We start from the raw sequence: 21091 nt of genomic DNA, 5'->3' as shown, positions 1-21091 counted from the left end.
GCTTTCCTCAGATCACCATCATTGCTAAAAGCAAATGATATTTTTAAAAGTAAGGTCTCTAGATCAATGTGTTTAAAATCATATCTCTTGTGGAAATTCTAAACTTCAGGTTTTCTTCTTTTTTTTTGGATGGTGGTGTTAATTTAGCTTTTTTTTCTGTTCTATGAGTTTCATACTTGATTTTCACGCATACCTTTAGCTTTTACGGATGTCATCTGATTCTTTCTAACAAGGCATAATGTAATTTCTGCATTATATGTTGCCAGTGCTATCTAAAATGGTGCTTTTACTTACAGCATTCCATCCAAATTCATGTTAAAATCCAAAAAACTAAGTGGGAGTGTTGAGGCTGCAGCAGCCATGGCTCTTTGCAGAGCAGATGTTCCATGCAATTACAAATAGGTGTACCTGCAGTGCCAGTAGTGACTGATGAACAACTTCAAGAGGATACGCCAGAAGGTATTAATTCTGTTTTGTTGTCCAGTGTTATTACCTAAATCTTCTTTGTTCTCATATGAACCTGTGTTTTTGTATTCCACTTTGCATTACAACTCTGATTTGTAGAGCAGAATTCTAAGTAGTATGTACCACACCAAGATCTGTAGTCCCTGATGTCTTTAGGATTCATGGTTATAGCTCTGCCAGAACAGGTAGATTGTGAAGAATTTGGGAATATAAGCAGAATTGGAGAATAGCCTGGGCTACACCAGCTGCTAGAGGGTATTGAGAAAGCATCCAGGAAGGCCAGAGAAGATTAAGTCTGAACATTATATGGGAAAACTGAGATATAGCAGAAGAAAGAGGAAAGATTATCAGCTACAATAAGACCATTTTGCACTGGTGACTAGTCTAAACTTAGTTCAAAAGCTAAATACCCATTTTCTGTCTGACTGTACAAGAACACAGCACTCACAATAATTCTTCAGTATATGCAAAATGCTTTTTTTTTTTTTTCCAGAGGAAAATCATCTTTTTCCTAATTGTAGTAATAGACAACTACAAATCAAAATAAGCTAGCATGTAATGACGTCTCACAGTTCCCACACTGGGGAGACAAATGTCTTAGAAGCCTTATAGCAGAAGGCTTTCCAGTGCTTCCAGCCTCTCTGGGCTGTGAGAGGGAGTCAGGAAGAGGAATGTCTCTACTGCAATATTTTCTCTCAGAGGCGGAATCTCCCTCTGTCTCTTACCTTGTTGCACAAAGGATCCGTAGACAAACCACATGGAGTTATAGAGGGTTGTGGAGGTCATGGATCCCATCTGAAGGCGTGGGGGGTTGAGCCAGTTCAAGAGGTAGACCAGTAGCCCTACTAAGAGCACAGTGCCAGCTATGCATGCCCACAGGGAGAGGTCAAATGGTGCCAAGCAGGCAAACATGTCCACTGTCTTCTCTGCCTTTCGAAGCAGCACACCAACCGAGTAGTCCATGTAACGTGTTGTGAAGTCCACTACATTTTCCCTGTCAGGAGTGATGGTTAGAGCAGAGATCCCTATGTCAGCTCTCTGAGAAAAGAAGGAGAGAGAACAACATGCATAAGTAGAAGCTATAGAAAGGATCTGCATTCCTCTGTGATTTAAGCAAGTTATACAGAAGCAAATGCCAAGGCCAGTGTCTTAAATATAGTATATATGAAAACAGAAATGTGACTGAGGCTTGAACAGAATAGCTGTACCACGTCTGTTTGTAAGCAAACCTCACTTAGTGGACTTGGACACATTAGCTTTCCATGTTGTTATTTTCCAAGGAATCAGAACAGTTCAAATACAGATAATAGCTGGAGGAAATCTGTTTCTGGTCATTCTTCTCAGCTGGGCTTACTGAAGCCATCACTGTCATTGTGGCAAAAGGCAGACCTTGTGTATAGTATTTCCAATCACAGGAAATGAGTTGCCTGACAGAACCACATGACATACAACATTTTGGTGCCATGATGATTATGACAAAGGGCCACTGCACTGGGGGAATTTGAAATTCTGAAAAACATCAATTTTGGCTGCAGCCTGAAGTGCAGAAAAGCAGATGTTCTAACAGTTCCTTTGCTATTAATTCCTTTATATCCTCCTGCTAAGCAATTCCTTTGCCAATGTGCTCTGCAGCTACCTTGAACTCCCTTTGTGCCATTTAGGGCTTTTTTTTTTGTAATTTAAAGAACCCATTTCAGATGAGAAGAGGATGAATAAAATTCCTTGATCTAATCATTGTATTTCACAGCCTGCCTGGGTATTAGGTCTCCAAAGACATCAGGCACAACCACAGCAGGTGCTATTTTACTTTCCACAGGTACAATGATAAATGCAGTGAAAACAAGAAAGAATATTTAAGACAGACACATTAACATAATTTTTAAAAGCCCAAATACTAAACAAAGACTGTAAATTCTATACATTTTAATATGAAAAAGAGTACTTAAAATGCTTTAAGATGCTAGTAGTTTGATTTAATCCATTTCTACTCTGCCTAAAGCAGTGTGTGGTCCTTCAGAAGGGGGTGAGAAGAGCACTAAGGCTTGAAAGTACTGTGTCAAATTTTATTAACCCTCTTGAACTTCTTTCTTCTTGCCCAAAGAATGCAGAGATTACTAGCTCCTTAGAAATGTGATGTGAAATATTAAGTGGTAAGGTATGGCAGCTGAAACTGATTAGAACTAAATTTGCAAATCATCTGGGCTCTTTTATTGCCATCTGCAAAACACTTTGCTGCCTATGGTACAAACACACTTTTAATCACAGCGCACTTAAGACTTCCGTTTCAATGACATTAACTTTATATTAATTGTCCACTTGCTTCAGAAAGTGGCAGAAGATAGCTGGAGGCCCGATGATTTGGACAAAAAAGTGTTTGAAAATACTGATTTGCTTGAAAGCCATAAATTAGAGCTTCAGCTTTAATTTGTGGGCTAGATTCTCTGGAGTCTTAAGTGAACCTGTGTTGATGTGCACAGCTGAAAGCATGGCTTCATGAATTCACTTCATGTCCCTTCCTAGCAATTTTTTTGTGAGTGATGATTTAACTGCCCTTTGCCTATGGGCAGCAGCAAACTCAGTCAGTAATCCAAGTAAAAAAATCATCAGAATTATCCATGGAAAAAAATGTGAATATAAATTTATTTTAAAGATAATTTACAAATGTAGAAGTCCAATGCTCCACACCAAAAGCTGTCAAACAGGAAAATACGGTTGTATTTACTGAATAGGGTTGATTTGTTTTTGTTTTTTTCCTGAATATATATCAAAAAGTGAAACAGGAATTCAGGGTTAAAGGAAGACATACCTAGACTTTTCCCATGCAGTTTAACTTCAGCTATGTTGTTAATTACCAGCATGTTACCAAAATACTTCCCTACCACACTAGATTATTGTGAAGTGCAAGTTGTATTTGTAAGATGTTTAAAGATTTTCCACTGAAAAACAATATAAAATAAGTAAAGATACTTTTACCAAATAATGGATTACTATAGGATTGAATCATATAATCAGAGAATCATAGAATAGTTAAGGTTGGAAAGGACCATCTAGTTCTCACCTTCCTAAGGGATGCCTCATACTAGACCATGTCATGATTAATAGAATTTTCTTTTGCCTTTTTTTTCCTTTTTTAAAAAAAAGGACAAATATATTTATCCATGAAATACACTGAAGTACATTGCATGAAAAAGCACAGTGTGTGGCATTTGTGGAAATACTGCTTCTATTTTACTCTGGGCAACAGTCTCTCCAAATTCCTCAGCATTATGGTTCTACTCTGGTTATCAGCCAGCTATGACAGAGGATCAACGTTGTCCTAATGGAAATGTTGCATTTCCTTTGTCATACTGCAGCAGCAATCATGATATAATTATATCTTTCAATTAAAGAGGGGAAGTATAGTACAAAATTAAAAGGAAAGAGTAAAGTCCTGACTTCTCACTCCTCCTGGGTTTAACTGTTGAAAACAGAAAAAAATTTACACTGAAATATGACAACTCATAATCTTAAATTACTAAATGGAATCAAACACCAGTATACCAGAAAACTATGCTTAGCACAAAACCAAGGTTAAGCCTAACTTAACAGTTGATCTACTGATGGTGAGCATTCTTCGTCATATATAGATTCTGTCAACTTGTATTAAAATTGTAAGATGAAAAAATTAAACGCTTGTCATTAACATGTCAAATTGGATCAGAGAAGACATCCATTTCAAGTAGTCAAGGTTCACTTAGTGCTTCTAAGATAGAAAGGCAAACACATGCAATTATGTCAATATTTAGATTTAAAGCTGCCAATCTGAATGATAAACATGTAAAACTCTTCACTCGCTAGGTTTTTGCAGTACCAAAACCAACTATCATCATCTTAGATGTCTGTTTAACACATTCCTGATGAATGAAATTGTGACTTCTGAAAATGACTGACTGAATAAAAACAGCAGAGGGCATTATTTTTCTTTATGTGACTGACTTAAGAATTTATGTTCCTTAACAGCAGTTCTCTTGAGGTCATTGTAGAGCAACATTACCAGAACTGGAAAATCTAAAATAAATGTCTGACAAATGGGTCTGATAGTATTGTTACTGGTGTCATAGAACCAGCTGATTAGCAATGCCTGAAATCCCTGAAATGACCCTATGCTATTGCTTAGCAAGCACATCTCATACACATACAAAGCAATCCTATGATGATTCTTGTGGTTTGTGATCAAGAACAGGAAAAATAAATGAATCTACTTTAAACTTCTCCTACGAGCCTATCATTTTATCCATTTTAAATATTAAATCAAGTTTCAAAGAATGACAGAAGCAATAAACCCACGTTACTCAGTTATTAATATGAACGCGCAAAAATTAATCAGAGAAAAATGTTTGCTCAAGTTGACAAACAGACATACAAATAGCTGCCCTTTTACACAGATATTATTTATAACTCTCACTTTTTCCTCCCTATTTGCTTTTTCCCTTCCTATGACACTCCCCTTAGGAATATGTGTTAAAAGCGTCTCAAAAGAGGTTTCTAGTTGACTTGCAGTTTCTCTTAAAAGTATTTAGGTATGTATTTAGTTTTCCTTTTCTGATGGGCCGAAGTGGAATCAGGCATTTTTCCCTATGCTAGTTGCTTCCTGATGGCTCTTCGATGGAAAAAAACATAAAATCCTAGCAATCAAGGTAGCATGGTGAAATGTGGGAAATAATGGTTGATGGATGTGAAAATCCCCAGGAAGTTCAGAGCCGTGCTGGAAAGAAAACCTACTGTCCTCTCCCAGAAGTGACATTAGCCACTTCTCTTGCCTTTCACACAGGCTCATCCCTCTGCTGATGTGCACTTGAGGGCAACTAAGGGAAGCACTGTGAAAAGACACAGATAATTAACAGCAAGAGAAAGATTTGCAATAGGGTGTTGCTCCCCTGAGATGGTTTTAGCATGTCCACAGAAAGCTGCTGCTCTCTGAACTGATCCTGCTTGTGAGCCGAAGCTCTGTGGGATTCATTGAAAGGCCTGGTCATTTGACAGTAGAAGGGCAAAAGCACCATGTTCTTCACACAAAGAGAATTTATCCTCTATAGACGTCCTGGCTCAGGCACTCAGCAGAGATTTCCATAGCATGGCTACATTCAGTTTATTTTGACAGCAGAAGGTGTCAAGCTATGGAGCAAGGGTGTACCTAATACAGATCTTGACAATCAAAGGAGAGGAGACCTGAATCTGTTTCCAAATTCAAAGACTAGTTGCTTTGATCTGCTGATTCCAGCTCCTATTTTAGCAGCCAACAGAGACCTTGTCTTCAAATCTGGAACAGAGTGAACTTGAAACGTCATGTTCACGAGGCCAGCTGTGGACCTAGGGCATGTCCTTGGCACCACAGGGTTTCTGCTCTGCACTGCAGCTCAAGCAGGGCTGCTGCAGATAAGAGCCGCCTGAGACTGCTCTCACTGATACCAGGACCTGCACTGGAGCCTGCTGAATGCTGAATCAGGTTAATGCAATCAGCATGTATTGATCTTGAACACAGAAATTATGTGCTTGTTACAGCAACTTCCATTTCGTATGGCACACTGTCTGTAGTGGCCACAGACATCTCAGTGAGATGCTCTCTACAACTACCTGAAAGAAGGTCGTAGTGAAGGGGGTGCCAGTCTCTTCTGCCAAGTAACAAGTGATAGGACAAAAGGAAATGGCCTCAAGCTGTGCCAGAGAAGGTTTAGATTGGATATTCAAAAAAATTTCTTCACTGATAGGGCTGTCAAGCATTGGAACAGGCTGCCCAAGGAAGTGGTTTACTCACCATCCCTGGAGGTATTTAAAACGTATACACGTGGCACTTAGGGACATGGTTTAGTGTTGGACTTGGCAGTGCTGGTTTAAAGGTTGGACTTGATGATCTTAATGGTTTTTTCCAATCTAAGCAATTCTACGTTTCTATGCACTTAGAAATAAAAGGTGGCCAGTTTCCATTACCCTTAAGTGGGTCTTGTCTTTTGCAGAAATACATAGCTTCTGGCTCACACATTAACACACAAAGAGCACTCCCTCTGGTTCTGGACTTCCTCCATGTGTTGGACAGATTATAATGCAATACTTGGTCGGGAAAACAATGAAACCTTCTGTTTTAAACAGGTTATACTGCTATTTTAAAACTATTCTCCATTCTTTTGCTCCCCCTTGCAAAGTAGCCAAGCAGATTTGAGTTCCGGGAGCAGAACGCAGTTTAGAGGAAATCAGAAGGCAGCCTTTCAACAACAGCTTGCACTTGGTAAGGGGTAGATATACACTGGCTGCTCGCCCAGAGGTTCCCTCTTGCCTTAGGACACACAGAGAACAGGAGAGAAGGTCACAGTGAATCTTTACTGCTAATTATATAGGGGATAAGGAAGATAAAAAATTGTACACTGACACAGATTGGGAAAACGCATTTTCTGAATTCCAAAAGCAATTCCATTAACTCTTCGTACTATCTAATTGTACAGAAAGATTCCATATAAATTAAGACTCATTTACAGCAATACTTTAGCAGACTGGCAAATCTGTTCCCCTTATGACATCTACTTACAGTTCTAAGTGGCTACCACCTTAAGTGTGTTATTAGAGTTATTTGAGTCCATGTCTACTAAGTGGACAAGAATGCCATATATACTTTTCAGTGAACCATTTGATTTCAGTTGTTACAAGTTCTGTCTTATGAATCATGGATATCAAATAAATAAAAAATGTTCCAGGCCCACTTTCATCTCTAGAGCCATCTAGTACTAAGACCCCTCCAGCCTGTGTAATGCAGTGGCCTGCTGAGTCCTTTGCTGAGTACTATAGTACTGAGAGTAGGGTATAGTATAACATCAGATAAAAGGAGCAGAAAAAATGGTAAAAATAAATCAACAGGTAATTGTTGTGTTATGCCTCACGATTAGATGAAGGATTTTCTGCTGGTAAAGTTTAGAAGAGGAAGGAAAATACAGTTTTCTAAGTGGCTCCAGCTTATCAGCTATAATCACAGCTTTGTAAGGCCATAGGGAGATGGCAAATTAAGTTTATTGTTACAGTAACAGTGTAGATTATGAATTGTGCTACAGATATGGCATGTGTGGTTCTTTTCCATTTCAACAGGCTTCCTACTGCTCAGGAAGGCAAAACAGGTTAAAGCTATTGCTATTTATTTTTTTCCCACAGGGATTTTTTTTTTTCCCTTTTTTGATTTTTTTTCCTTCCCCCCCCCTTTACCACAAGACTTATTTTCCAGCATTTTGCTTTTATCTGAAGCATTGAACAATTAGGTCCTGTATCTGACCACACTGTTCTTAAATTCCACCTGCAGATTTGGAAAAGCACTTCCATAAACAGCCAGTAAGTTATTTTAGTTAATATCTCCTGCAGGTATTTAAGGAACACCAAGAAATGTAGGTCTCTATAGCTGTAAAAGCTGCCTCTACAGGTTAACTAAGAGCACAGAAAATATGTATGTTCATGGCACAAATAAGACATCAGCAGAATAAAGTCTACATAGCTTTTTTCCTCCCAGTGTGAGAAACTGCAAGCAGGTAAGATGTGAAGAGTGGGAAAAAAATTGGCACGTTTACTTGGTTTAATTTATTTATGATACAATATTGAACATTTAATGTAAAATTAAGTAGACTAAATGGTTTATTAATTACAGAATAGAGAATATACTACTCTTGATTCATACATCTACATAATGTAAGTGTTATTATATATCAATAAAACATTTACTGTTGATTACATACTTCATCTATTCATCACACCATTTTTCTAAGTGCTATACATTATTTATGTAATGTATCACTAATTACTGCAACACCAATATTTCCTCTTTCAAACAGACTCTTCAACTCATTTGTGTCAGGTCTTGCCAAATTAATTAGGATGCTCTGCATCCCATTATTTGACTATATTCAAATTTCACACTGCTGTACTTCGGTTGGAAAAAAAGAGATTGCCCTGCTTCTTAAATAGTTACCAGCAAGCACTATTTCTAGCTTTTTCTTTACCGCTCAATGCACCGGGGCACATTATCAGATGCTGGCAACACACAGCGAACAAAGTGTTATCAATGACTCACTAAAAAATGTTACTGACTGGTGCAAAAATACAGCATGTATTATTTAGCTTTATCACATGACTGTATTTAGTAAGTTATTAATAACCTTACCTTAAATACAAGTTCTCCTATCAGTCCATTCCATGACCCATCATCCTGAGGACTCCCATACTTGTGATCCGGTGCAACGTAAATTTCGTATTTAAAGCCAAGGTAAGTAGCCAAGGCTTCCAACACATCTATTGAGAAGCCTTGATACTTCTTCGGTTTTCCCAGAACATTTTCAGACACCATGACAAAGGGCTCTTCCTAAATGGAAAACAAAGGAGCTAACTGTTAGTAAAGAAATTACATCCCATATGTGGGTGCCTCTGGCTGGACAAACACTGTATCCGGCAAACACAACTAGTAAGTAATTCATGCTCTCAGGAATGAAAAACATGAAAAAATAGTCCATACCAGAGAAACATGCATTTCTCTTGTCCTTACTCTGTAATGTGAATATAGAATGGTTGATTTTAAACAGTTCTATCCAAACAGCATCCATTTGATTAGTTTAGGGAGAATCAATTCTGGGACTTAAGTTTGTATATGAGAACAACTGGTGAATATTCATCAAAAGATCATAGAATCATGGAATAGTTAGGGTTGGAAAGGATCTTAAGATCGTCTAATTCCAACCCCCCTGCCATGGGGAGGGACACCAGGAGAGTCCATGTCCCCTGTGGGGGATGATCATCATAAAGGATACAAATAGATACTGAAAGTTGGAATTGGCTGGTAAGACTTCCTAACAATATGCTTTTCTTTTCCTTTCCCCCAACATCTTATTTTCTCTTTTTTTTTTTAATTAGTATTTCAATTAAAATTTTCAGAAATAAATTATTTTTGGCTAATTTTTATTAATATTTATTTTTAATTAATATTTCTAATAAAATTTTCAGAAAGAATTTACTTCTTGGCTAATTTTATCTTCCCTCCTCCACTATTACACTTTCTATATTGAGTATTTAATTAGCAGATATTCTCCTTTGCTTTTTAATGAAACACAAAAAGACATCATGCTTCTGAAGACAAAAAAAAATATTTGCCATAGATGCATCTGACTTATTTCTGTTCTTCATTTTCTCTGAGAACACCTGTGATCTACCCAAGTAAGAGCAAAATCATCAAATCCCTCCAAAAACGATGATGGAACTGTAACACCAATTTTTTTTAACTACGCTACATTTTTGCCTTTTAATTCCTTAAATGGTGCTGTAATTTAGTATGAGTTTATCAGAAACATCTATTGTGTAGTGCAAAAAGTTAGTTCTAACTCATTGTGGCTTGGCCATGACAAGCACATTAAATCACTTCCTGACCAATTTCTCCCAGTCTGCATAATCCACAAGCATACAGAAAACAGATTTGTTTTCCTGTAGTATTTGTGGCCCAAACTTTAATTGTATCTCCTGAAGCATTGTACCTAAATATTTTTAGTTTGGTAGGATGTCAGTCTGTGTGAACAAATACTGAAATGCAGGCAGGATGTTCTTGGAATAAGAAAGCACCATTTCTAAATGCTTAAGTTCATGAAGACAGCCACATGCTGAGGATGCTGCCAAAGAAGCAAGCATGCGACCAGACTGCACTGGCAGGAGGCTCTTATCTGTCTGCAGAAAAAACAGAAAAAATCCCTCAAACCACCCCCAAACCACCCCCCCCCCCCCCCAAAATAAAACAAAACCCAAATAAACAAATTAAAAAAACAATAAACAAAAAAGCAGGAAGGGGTTGACTGTCTCAAGCTATTATTTCCCAGTTCTCAGAATTTCTTTCTTATAAATTATCCAAAATCAGCCAAATGGAATAAAAACGAAGGACAGCAAGTGCATGTGATTTTTTTTTTTAAGTAGCTTTCCAGTGCCTGGGTTTCAACTATATTGATGAAATTAAGACTAAATTGATGAAAGCCTCTCCTAAATGAAAACACAGAACGAATTGAGCTTTGCTGCTCACTTTGATGAGAGATTCCCTTCATACAGACTCAAAACTACTGAAAAAAAGTTTCCACAAAAAAATAAGAAAATTGTAATTTATCAATCTAAGCACACTATGCACAGAAGTCTCAAGATTTGTGTGTACAAAGGGTATTTTGGGAGTTGATAATTTTCATATTAGAAAGGATTTATTCCTATCACTTCTAAGTTATTAGAAAATAATTGCTCATAAACTGAATTTTTATTCAGTTAGTTACAAAGCAATTTCTAATTGTACTGATTTAAAGCACTCTTTAAAATGCAGCTTGTCATGACTAATTTCAGTCTTTTATTAAACTATGTAATACTGTTTACTGATAAGAGATTTGCCAAAAAAGCCCCAATGTCCAGTGTGCTATAGATTTAATGAAATATAAATAGTCAAATGGCTTTACGCAAACCAACTAATACTTCTCAATTTCTGTTGAAGCCTGGAGCAGCAAAATATTTAATCATATTCCAACCCAAACAAAACAGATCTATTGCTATGCATTTGTGTTTTTTTTTTTTTTTGTAACTGTTTACATTTCTCAAAAGGCACTGAAAGAGGACAAAAATATTTATTTTTATTTTTTCCCCCTTTAAATGCTGCAGGCTAAAGCTATGTCTGTTGTCCTTTTGTACACTAAGAGGGTGCTAAGGGAGCTCCTATGGAAAGCCATATACGTGCCCTCAATATTGGTGTTAAAATGATTGTCTCCATCCTTAAGAAGGCAGATCTTGTCGAAAGAAAATGTGCAAAACAAACCCAGCCTATACATTTCTCACATACTGAACAGAAAAATAATAAGAACAAAACATAAGCTTATAGAAAATAGGTGTCAAAAAATGCCAAGCTAACTGATGAATTTGGAGGTGGCAAAATTCACCTGGATGATGAAGCTTCCATTCTATCCCAACAAATTCAAGAAAATCCAGATACATTCTCTCTCCAAGGCAAGTGGTAATTAAGACTATATAAGCAGGTCTAGCTCAGAGAAGCCATACAATCACGATCCTTGCAGGTACTCAAAACTCAGCTGGACAGTCCTGAATAACCTGCTCTAACACTAACCCTGCTTCACACAGATGCCACCCAAGGGTCCCTTCAAACCTAAGTTATTCCTGGATGCAGTGAAGTCACCTAAGGAAGTCCACTGTTCCTGCTTCTCCTTTTCTTCCACTTTTGGAGCACTTCTATAGGGGACTGATGAGCCTCTGTGAGGCAAGAGCAGACTTTACAGCCTGTAAAGTCCAGGAAGTCTGGAAAAGCAAAGATGTCACAATCTGCATGACTGAAGAAAGGAAGGAATTAAAAAAAGGAAATGAATGGATTGCTCTCCCTTAACTTCTTGATTTTGCTAGATGGATGATCTGCCTCACTGGGCTCCACAGCTGTCAGATGTATTTAGGGGATGGCTTTGCATCCAACCTCAGTGGAGATCCTTCTAATAGAGAAGCTACTTTCCTTCTACTTTACCCTCAGTGTGCTTCCTTGTCAACTGAATGTAGCATTACTAAGCCCATGATAAGGGTTCCTTCTCAGAACAGCTGCACAGTTCTCACTGGCTGCTTTCTTTTCAGGATTGAAGATGTGCTGCCCTGATAAGAGAGGATAGATTTAAGACTTGATGTGGATCAAAAGGATTTCACACAGTATTGTGGGTTAACCCTGGTAGACAGATAAGCACCACACAGCCTGCAACAAAATGAAAATCAGTAGCAAGGAGGTAAAGTTTATATTAGAATCATAGAATCAACTAGGTTGGAAAAGACCTTTAAGATCAAGTCCAACCTTTATCCCAGGACTGCCAAGACACTACTAAACAATGCCACTGAGAGCCTCATCTACACTGTTTTTGAACACTTTCAGGGTCAGTGATTCCGCTGCTTCCCTGGGCATCCTGTTCTGATTACCTATTACTCTTTCAGTGAAGAAATTTTTCCTAACATCCAGTCTAAATCTTCTCTGGCGCACGCAGCTTGAGGCCATTACCTCTTGTCCTGTCACTTGTTACCTGGGAGAAGAAACCAACCCCACTTCACTACAACCTCCTTTCAGGTAGCTGTAGAGAATAAGGTTCCCCCTGATACTGGGTGAAGCTGTGAATATTGCTTTTTAAAACTGTAAGAATGCAAAATCTGGTTCAAGAGATGACTACCCCCTGAGCAAGAGAAGCTGCAAAATACTAGCTGACTCCCACTATATTAAGAAGCCTAAAGGCAGACCCAAGTTAAAGCAACATGGCATAAAAACCTGAAAGTGTTGGGAAAAAAATGACGTGATAGTACAAGTACATTGGAGAAGCAACTCACAAAAACACTCATCTCCATTCATGTACTCATTATCACTAGGTGTATAAAACCTTTCAAGGAAGAAGTTACACACTGAAAAGCCACACATCATCTTTCCACCAGATCTCCTAGCTACCTTCTCATGCAATTTAGGACTTAGGTTCTGGTGCACATGAAGTAACAGCAGGTTTTGTAAGCACTTCAAGAGTCTAAGATTGTAAGAAGAAAATAGAGTTTTTATTTACTCTGATGAAATTTGCAGACATGACTCAATAATTTGAATTCAGTAGCTGATCTCAAGTAATCTTTTAATACCCTTTACTAAACCACCTAATAAAGTTAAAAATAAGGAAGAAGAGAAAAGCTTTTGGGCTGAGAGGACCTTCACCTTTGGAAATAGAAGGAGCAATACTTCAGCTAAATAGCAGAAAAGAACAATTACTCTGAGTTTAACTTATGCTAATTAATTAGACAATCAAAGAGAATCATTGATTTGTAAGTGTGCTACAGAGGTGGGTGATAAAGTCAAGCAATAAATTCTGGCCTTAGAGGAGGCAAGGAGGGAAAGCAAGAGGGAAAGCAAGAATGTGTAAGCATTCAGGGACAACTTACACATAGGGAAAAAACATATCCCTAAACCCAGAGTCTCTATTCAGGATGATTTGTGGAAGCTATTGGAATAGTAGCTTTAAATTTCAAGCTTTGAGAGTCATCTTTTATTTCTTCAATGAAAATCAGGTTTTGGAGGTTCTGGTATTTTTTTTTCGTAGATTCTCTCTTTTTGGACAAATGACAGAAAACTCTCTTGAAAGAAGAGAAAAAGCATCATTTAAATCTTCAACAAAGCACTAACTAAATATGTGAGAGAAGAAAATGTTGCATTCAGTGGCCTGTGGTGGTCTCAATGCAGCTGTTAATGATTTTATGAGCACACCATAACGTCAGGAGATCCCTGAATGGGCAACAGGGCAGATTTTCTCTGTAATTACAAGGGTGGATGCTGTGGCTTTAAGCTGAGACTTATTTCAGGTTAGAAACTATACAAAACCATGGCACACTGCTCTGCTGCACTCATTTATGAGTTTGATGCTTGCTTTAATGATAAAAATGCTAAAAAAAAAATATTCTGGCACATACTTTATAAACGGGAAAGCAAAACAGAACATTTAGGATTATTCTCTGGCACATCTGAATCCTCTTTTCTCCTTAGCACAGGCAGAAAAAACTTCCTAGCCAAGAGGCTATACAGAAATTATTAAGCGAACAAAAAGTTACTGGCATTTCAGATCAGAGAAATTGATCACTGCTGGGATTTACAACACATGTTGGGCCTTGACTCTAAAACTGCAGACGGGTGGCCGTATGTGCTTCAACTATGTTTGGAAGAGAGTTTTGAAATTAGGTAATTATATGGGTCATTAGAATTCACAAAACATATGAAAATGACCTCTGTGTCCACTCATCAGAAATTTCTGAACACAATGGAATATAATACTTTAATATTGACATTCTGCATTCATTAAAGGGACCCTGTATTCATTAAATCCTCCCTTCTCCACTGAAAGTAGAAAGAAAGTGTTAAAATACAGAAGCAAGAAATGAAGCTCAGTTGTGGGCAAGACTGTCAATCTGTGCTCAGCACTGACTAGGAACAGTGGACAGACACATTAAGTGATTCACATAGCCCAGTTGCCAAGAGACTTGGCAATTGCATGATATAAACATTCACTGTGACTCTTTAAAACTCCTATCACCTGCAAATATTAAGAAACTGCTCCCAAAACTGAAATTGACTCTCATTAGTGGTTCTCTCAATTCCCTTCCAATGGCTGCTGGATAACCAAGCAGAGCCATTATAACCAACAAGAAGCAATGTCTCATAAACCATAACCAAAACATTTTCAAGCACAGGATGCTACTGTCTTGTTGCTAGGCATAATTACATTTTCCTTGACTCATAAAATAATTAAACCCTTGCTTTTAATTGTTAGCTACTTTGCATTTCTTTCCCCAAAAGATTTTAGTGAAATATGTAGCCCCCAACACTTATTTTCCTCAAGTGCTTTATTGACCACTGTTTTGCGGATTTTATTTGGCTGGAAACAGAACAACAGCTTGTTATTTTTAATTGAACAGCAATGTACATTACTTCATGTTAGAATCAATGACCAAATTTTAATTGAAACATTTCATTCTCTCATTACAGAAATTCTCCCATTAGCAACGGTTATAAAAGTTGCTGCAAAACATAACACAATCCCCACCCCAAACAGCACTAAAACAAAGATGAAGGTTTCAAACCTACAAAATCTTGGATAATTAAGGTATGCTTCTCATTCAATATCCTATTGTGTCAACGGGCTGTGTAACGATATTGAAAAACACTGTTCTCAGATCCTGTGCTTCTCAAATATAATGATTAGAAAGTCAGTTGTACTAACAGAAAAGTCTCCTTGTCTGCAGCAAGAAGCTAGCTCATGTCCCAGAAGCTGAATACAATATTAAAGGAAAGATATTTTACATTTGGCCTTTGTTTACCACTATCCTTATGCATGTGCTTAGTCTTTCATTTTTTTAAATGACACCTTTACTGTCATCTTCAACAAGACGTGAGTTTGTGCTTTTAGTTACAGTACTTTAAACAATATTTTTTCTCCTGAATGGAATGGTGGCTTATGAATTTATTATGCTATTTAGTTTAGTACTATTTAGAAGAAACAACCAAAACAAAATGTTAGCTCACCTCCCCAAGGCTTCCAATTGCTCTGCAATAGGGCTAAGGCTTCTTTCAAAGAAATCTATGGCAATGGTCAATTAAGATGTGGCCAAGCTTTGTGTACTGATTTTAATTCACAATAACTTCATGCACCTAATAGCTCTTTCTGAACCACTATAGTTATAGGATAGGAATATGGATTGAGACTGGAAACGGAGTGTTTCAGGGTATGTCTAAACAGCACAACACTAGCTATAACATAGCTAGCTCAGATCCTGGAATTAGCAAAAATGTAGTATGGGTATATAAACCTGCTGGGAGCTGCATTATACTTCTTCCAGCCGCCATACAAGAGCTCCTATTCATAACGAATTCACATAGTACTTCATGACATTGCACTGTCAGGCAGTTCACCTCCTTTTCTGTCTTGCATAGTATGGATAATTACAATCAGAGTAAGAAACACTTTCTGGCTAAAAGTCAATTTTCCATTGTGCTCTGTGAACTATATGATCATTCTGGAACACAAACACGCCCACAGAGCAGATGTGTAAGGGTCAGTGAGAGGAGAAGAGCTAAGGAGCCTTGAGAGGTAGCCTTTGACATACAGGTGAGTTAGGCTGGTCCTACCAGATTTTGTGTTTGACCTACCTTGCTGTCAGACTGTGGCCCCTGCCAGGTTCCAAAACATTTGAATTCCTCGACATTCACCTCATCTAGTATATAGCACCTGCTACTTTAGAAAAATGGATTGGAAGTATTAATTGAAAGCAAAAGGGGCTGGGTTTCCCAGCAGATTCTGAAATTAAAGCATGTAAAACTAACAATCAAAGTAGGCATGTCCAGTATGAATAGCTATAAGGATTATGACCTATCTGTTCTAATACAAGCTAGGTAGCTCAAAGGGACATAAACCAGCTATTAAAAGTAACCTGTGCCCAGTCAGTAGCAATTTCAGTTTGGCCTGTGTACAGGTATGATACGGGGAAAGTGATGGAAAGATAGGCTCTGCCTCTATCAAGGGATATCAGATTCTGTTATAATAGTTATTTTAATTATTCATATTTTGAGGAAATCTTACCATGGTACAGTAGCACCTGAGAAAAAAAATCAGTGTTTTCCAAAAGAAACCCAAATATAAATGCAAATGCTTGCAGATAGAGGAAAACAGAATGGGAAAATTAAAGGGAGGAGGCTATATCAAAACTAAATCTCTGGCAAAGCAAGGAATACTTAATCAAGGCACACTCTGCCCTGATGGGTGCAGTTGTGCCAATTATGGTGCTCAGTTATCAACATTGATTAGCTGCAAGGGAGCTGAAATGGCTCCTGCCCCCATTTTCTGCCTAGTAGAGTAAATCTAAATGGGGCTGACAACCCTCAGAAGAGAAGCAGGGCAGATGGCTGAGGGCAGGAGGCACTTTAGGAACCTTACTTTCTTCCACTTCTGTTTATGGGTCATTGTTCTTAGTCACCAAGAAAGAAATGCGCAAATTCCACTCCCATCTGCTTTGTTGCTTTAATACTGCCACTTTCTCTGACATGATAGAACAAACTTTTTAGTAGGGCCTGTTGTGATAGGTCAAGGGATAGTGGTTTTAAACTAAAAGAGGGTAGATTCAGACTAGGTATAAGGAAGAAATTTTTTACAATGAGGGTGGTGAAAAAGTTGGCTCACCATAGAGCTAGTATATCCTTGCTTTCTAACAATAGCTAGCTCAACTGAAGTCTAGTTGCCTTTCCTTAATTTCAGAAATGAAAGTCTTTATGTGAAGAGCATGAGATAATAATCAGCCTTAGAAATGCAAGAAAAGTGCCTTTTTTCTTTTAACAATTAAATTGTTTCTAACCATTGTGTTCGTCAGATGAAATCTTTACTTAAGAAGCGGTATAAAACACATTATATAGAGTCGGGGGATAAGAGGACTAGTGCATTTTCTGCAAGCTCTGTAATTAAAAAAAACAACCCTTAATTACAAATAATTCTGACTAAAGTTTCCAAGGAGAGTTAGGTCAATGCAAACTGCTCCTGCAAACCCCTCTCCTTAGATTGTAATTCTCTATACATACTACTATGTTCCTTTACTCCAGTAACATTTTATTTGCCTAGAAATAGATACGGTATTATGGAAATGCAAGCTAGAAAGAATCTCTAAAACCCTGTTCCCTTTCTCTGACTCAGGATGAAAGTACCTAGACTAAGCAAGACAAACATGAATCTACTCTTTCTGGACTGACCTCTGACAAAGCAGACTCCACAGCCTTCTTACAACTGATCGCCTAAGTATTCCTATCACTAGAAAGAGTAATAGGAGCTCTGAGAGCTACATGTACCTTGTGATGGGAAAAAAATTGCTGTTACTATTAAGTTTGCTTATCCTTAAAATCATTGAGAAAACTTTTGACCAAACAAAGAGCAATTAAGTTTGATTTTTTAAGTTTTAAAGATATGACAATAACTTTTAAGGAGACTAAAACTGATTCATATTGTCAGTATACATCCCAGGCCATTAAAAAAGTCCTCCTTACATTAGGAATAAGCAAACTATTGAATCCTGCAAAAATGAATAATTTTTTTAATGTCAGAATTTCAGTCTCAATAAATGCTTGCCCAGAATCATGCCCTGAAATATGAATTCAGGTTTCCAAATTGGAAAATCTGCCCCATGAAAAGATATTCCAATACCAAAGATGTTCCAATACTCTTCTGTGAGTGAAAGCTAGTCTCCTCATACATCTCTCATACTGAATGACAGCTTTCATGTCAACAGCCAGGGTATGTATGAAGAATAGTAAATAGTGAGCCTAATCCTGTCATGCATCATTACTCCTGATGATTTTGTTCATTTACCAATGAAATTAACTCCTCTACCACTGTTGCTATCATTTCCCACCACTTCACTGAGCATTTTTCTCGACATGTTTACCTATAAAAGTTCCATTCTTTCCAACATTCTTTCAAAGACGGATAATAGCAGCAATAAGGAAGAGGAATTAAGACACAGGGATTTGTTGCTGCCTAGGAAATTTTGCATTCTTTACAACTAGAAATAGAATGTTCTAAAACTTGAAGTATTTGTGAAATATTTTAACTACAGCACATGGTGTACATTAAAAACATTACTGATTTAGTGTATATAGAGATTTTATGACAGAATCCAGATAGAATAAACTGCATCAGCCACAGCCTTGCCATTCCAGCTCTGTTGTGTTAACAGCCATCTGGTGTGTGAATAGCCAAAGATGAATTCATCCCTTACAGGTAAAAAAGTGAAATATGTTTGCTCAAACCACAAATACTGCAGCTACTGAAGATAATCATGTAATGTCTCTTAACCTTACCACCTCCTAAGGAACTTCTGCTGCTGCAGAAAATGTACGATGGTGCACTATAGTCCAATAAGGCAATAATGTTGAAACACAGAACAACATATAATTTAACATAATGCATACCTTAACAAGAATTATTCTTTAGAAGACTGCAGGCACAGGTGCATAGAAAGTGAAGCATTACAGAATGAAGAATTATTCACAGAAGTACACACCATTCAATTGTGAAAGTGGGGAAAGTGATCAGGACCACATGAGAAAAGTGAGCACCAAAAACTGGGAGAAAATGGAAGAGGCATTATGTATCAGACTATTCTGATTGTGCACTATTACAGAATACTACCTCAGTATTTTCTGAGGTATCCAACACATAATCTTTGCTTCAGTTGATCTTTATTTTACAATCATTCACCAATAGTTTTGTCCTGCCATTTATTTTTACCCTGTTTGTTCCTCTCTATATGTTTAAACACTGGGATTTTTAGATCTTTCTTATATGTCTCCTTTTCCTATCACTCTGAAAGCTACTTCAGCTTTTTGGAAACGACATTTAAAATTTTGTTTAAACCCGTGTTGGAAGTCAAATCCCAAAGACAGCTTTCAAAGCCAAGACTCAGCTTCATATCTTACTTTTCATCTTCTCCAAGTGGTAAGTTCAATAGAAAAAGGGCCGGGAGATGCAGACCTCTGGCCAGCTCATGTCCCTAAAGATACTGTCTGCTTTCAGGTTTGTTTCTTTCCTAATCTGGGCAACAAATGCTCATGCATTTAATGCCAACCATTGAGAATTAAACTAGCCCATATATGGTAACATTTTCCCTAGTGTAAATAACACTTTATTTTATTCTTTTGCTATGCTTGGCTGCCCTTCTGCCAGCCCTCTCCATGTCCCACAGTGAAAGGGGACTGTACCATGTCCCACAGTGTGCACGCAGAGGCAAGGGTGACCAAACTGTCTCTGGTCCACCTAGCTCTGTACAAGTAACCCAGGCAATAACTCTCAAGAAATGGCACATAGGGATGTATGGCAAAGCATAATTCAGTATTGCTACTATTTTTCTTCCCTTCATCCTGCCTCCATTTGCAGAACCGTCCAGATATGAAAATAAATGACTCCTGTTTGGGAACTGTATTGAATTTTCATGTAAAGTCACAAATATATTTTGCACTATTAGCAAGTTCTACCTTATGTGCTTTCAGGAAAGGATCTGTACTTTTCAATCAAGGTGTTAATTCCTTAAAACATGGAATTTCAAGCTTTTTCCTTTTTCACACAACAGGGGCTTTTTTAGAAACATGATTTTGTGAATACCTGCTGGCCTTTTCATTGTCAAACAGGCCAAATCTCATCCCATTTCTGATGGCTTAACATTCATATGAATAATTCATTAATTGCCACTGTTACTAAAATGATATAATATGTGCTGTATTCTAGCTCCCTTTCAATAAAAAAGAGCAGCTGAAAAAGAAGATAAGCTGAAATAGACAAAATGGATATTTAGCTAAATTTGTTCTTGGACCATTGTTCAGTCAAGATACTGAATTCATTTGGGGTTATTATGCTGACCTTTGATCGAGCTGTGTTTCAGAAACTCACAATATATTTCAGAAATTCACCAGCAGGTCACTTGAACTTAAAAGTAACTTGTCAAACATGAATTTTAAACTTCAACTACATCTGGGGAAGAGCCCGAGACAGACATTTGATATTTAAGAATGACAAGACAAAACTTTTCTAGAAGTGTAGAAAGTGTGGTACTAATCCAAGTCAAGTTAAAATGCTGAATCACATGTACACAAGCATGACTATAGCTCCCCTTAGAATAAAACTCAAAGAACTATTTCTTATTCCTATTTGTGCAAAGGAGAGTATTCCAATTAATTTCAGAGGAGCCAGGATTCACTGTCAAAAGCAACCAGAGATTTCCAATCTGGGGACATACAATATTCTGTCATATTCACAAAGAGATTTTGTTTTAAATCTGCAGATATGTAGCCCATAATTATTAAATTTATCTAGGACAAGGATTAGTAGATGGATGCAGATGATGGGAATTCTTCGGCACTTGTTTTCTGAAGGACTGCTTTAGGGAAATTAATCACAATAATTTATCATTTTTGGACTGCAGAATGTTTCATTTCATAGTAAGTATAATACAGTATAACTCAGGTGCTATCCTCTCAAATTCTACTGCAATTTTTAGAATGTGTCCTTTTCAACCTGAA

General features: G+C 37.5%; 1 protein-coding gene across 2 annotated transcripts in view; it reads right to left on the bottom strand.

The window, feature by feature from the left end:
- The window catches only part of GRID2 (glutamate ionotropic receptor delta type subunit 2), a 914338-nt gene that overhangs the window by 314160 nt on the left and 579087 nt on the right, over window positions 1–21091 (bottom strand). For both annotated transcript variants that reach the window (XM_057417982.1, XM_057417981.1), the window contains exons 10-11: window positions 8636–8833; window positions 1191–1503 (exon numbers count right to left, since the gene is read on the bottom strand). In XM_057417982.1, the coding sequence (XP_057273965.1) occupies window positions 1191–1503; window positions 8636–8833 (511 nt within the window). The remainder of the gene's footprint in view (window positions 1–1190; window positions 1504–8635; window positions 8834–21091) is intronic.

Source organism: Pezoporus wallicus, unplaced genomic scaffold, assembly GCF_028554395.1.
Source record: "Pezoporus wallicus isolate ANWC-B61680 ecotype Strahan unplaced genomic scaffold, APGP_CSIRO_Pwel_v1 contig_6999, whole genome shotgun sequence".
NCBI classification, from domain to species: Eukaryota; Metazoa; Chordata; class Aves; order Psittaciformes; family Psittacidae; genus Pezoporus; species Pezoporus wallicus.
The sequence above is the reverse complement of the archived record's forward strand: the minus strand, read 5'-3'. Positions and strand labels throughout refer to the sequence as shown.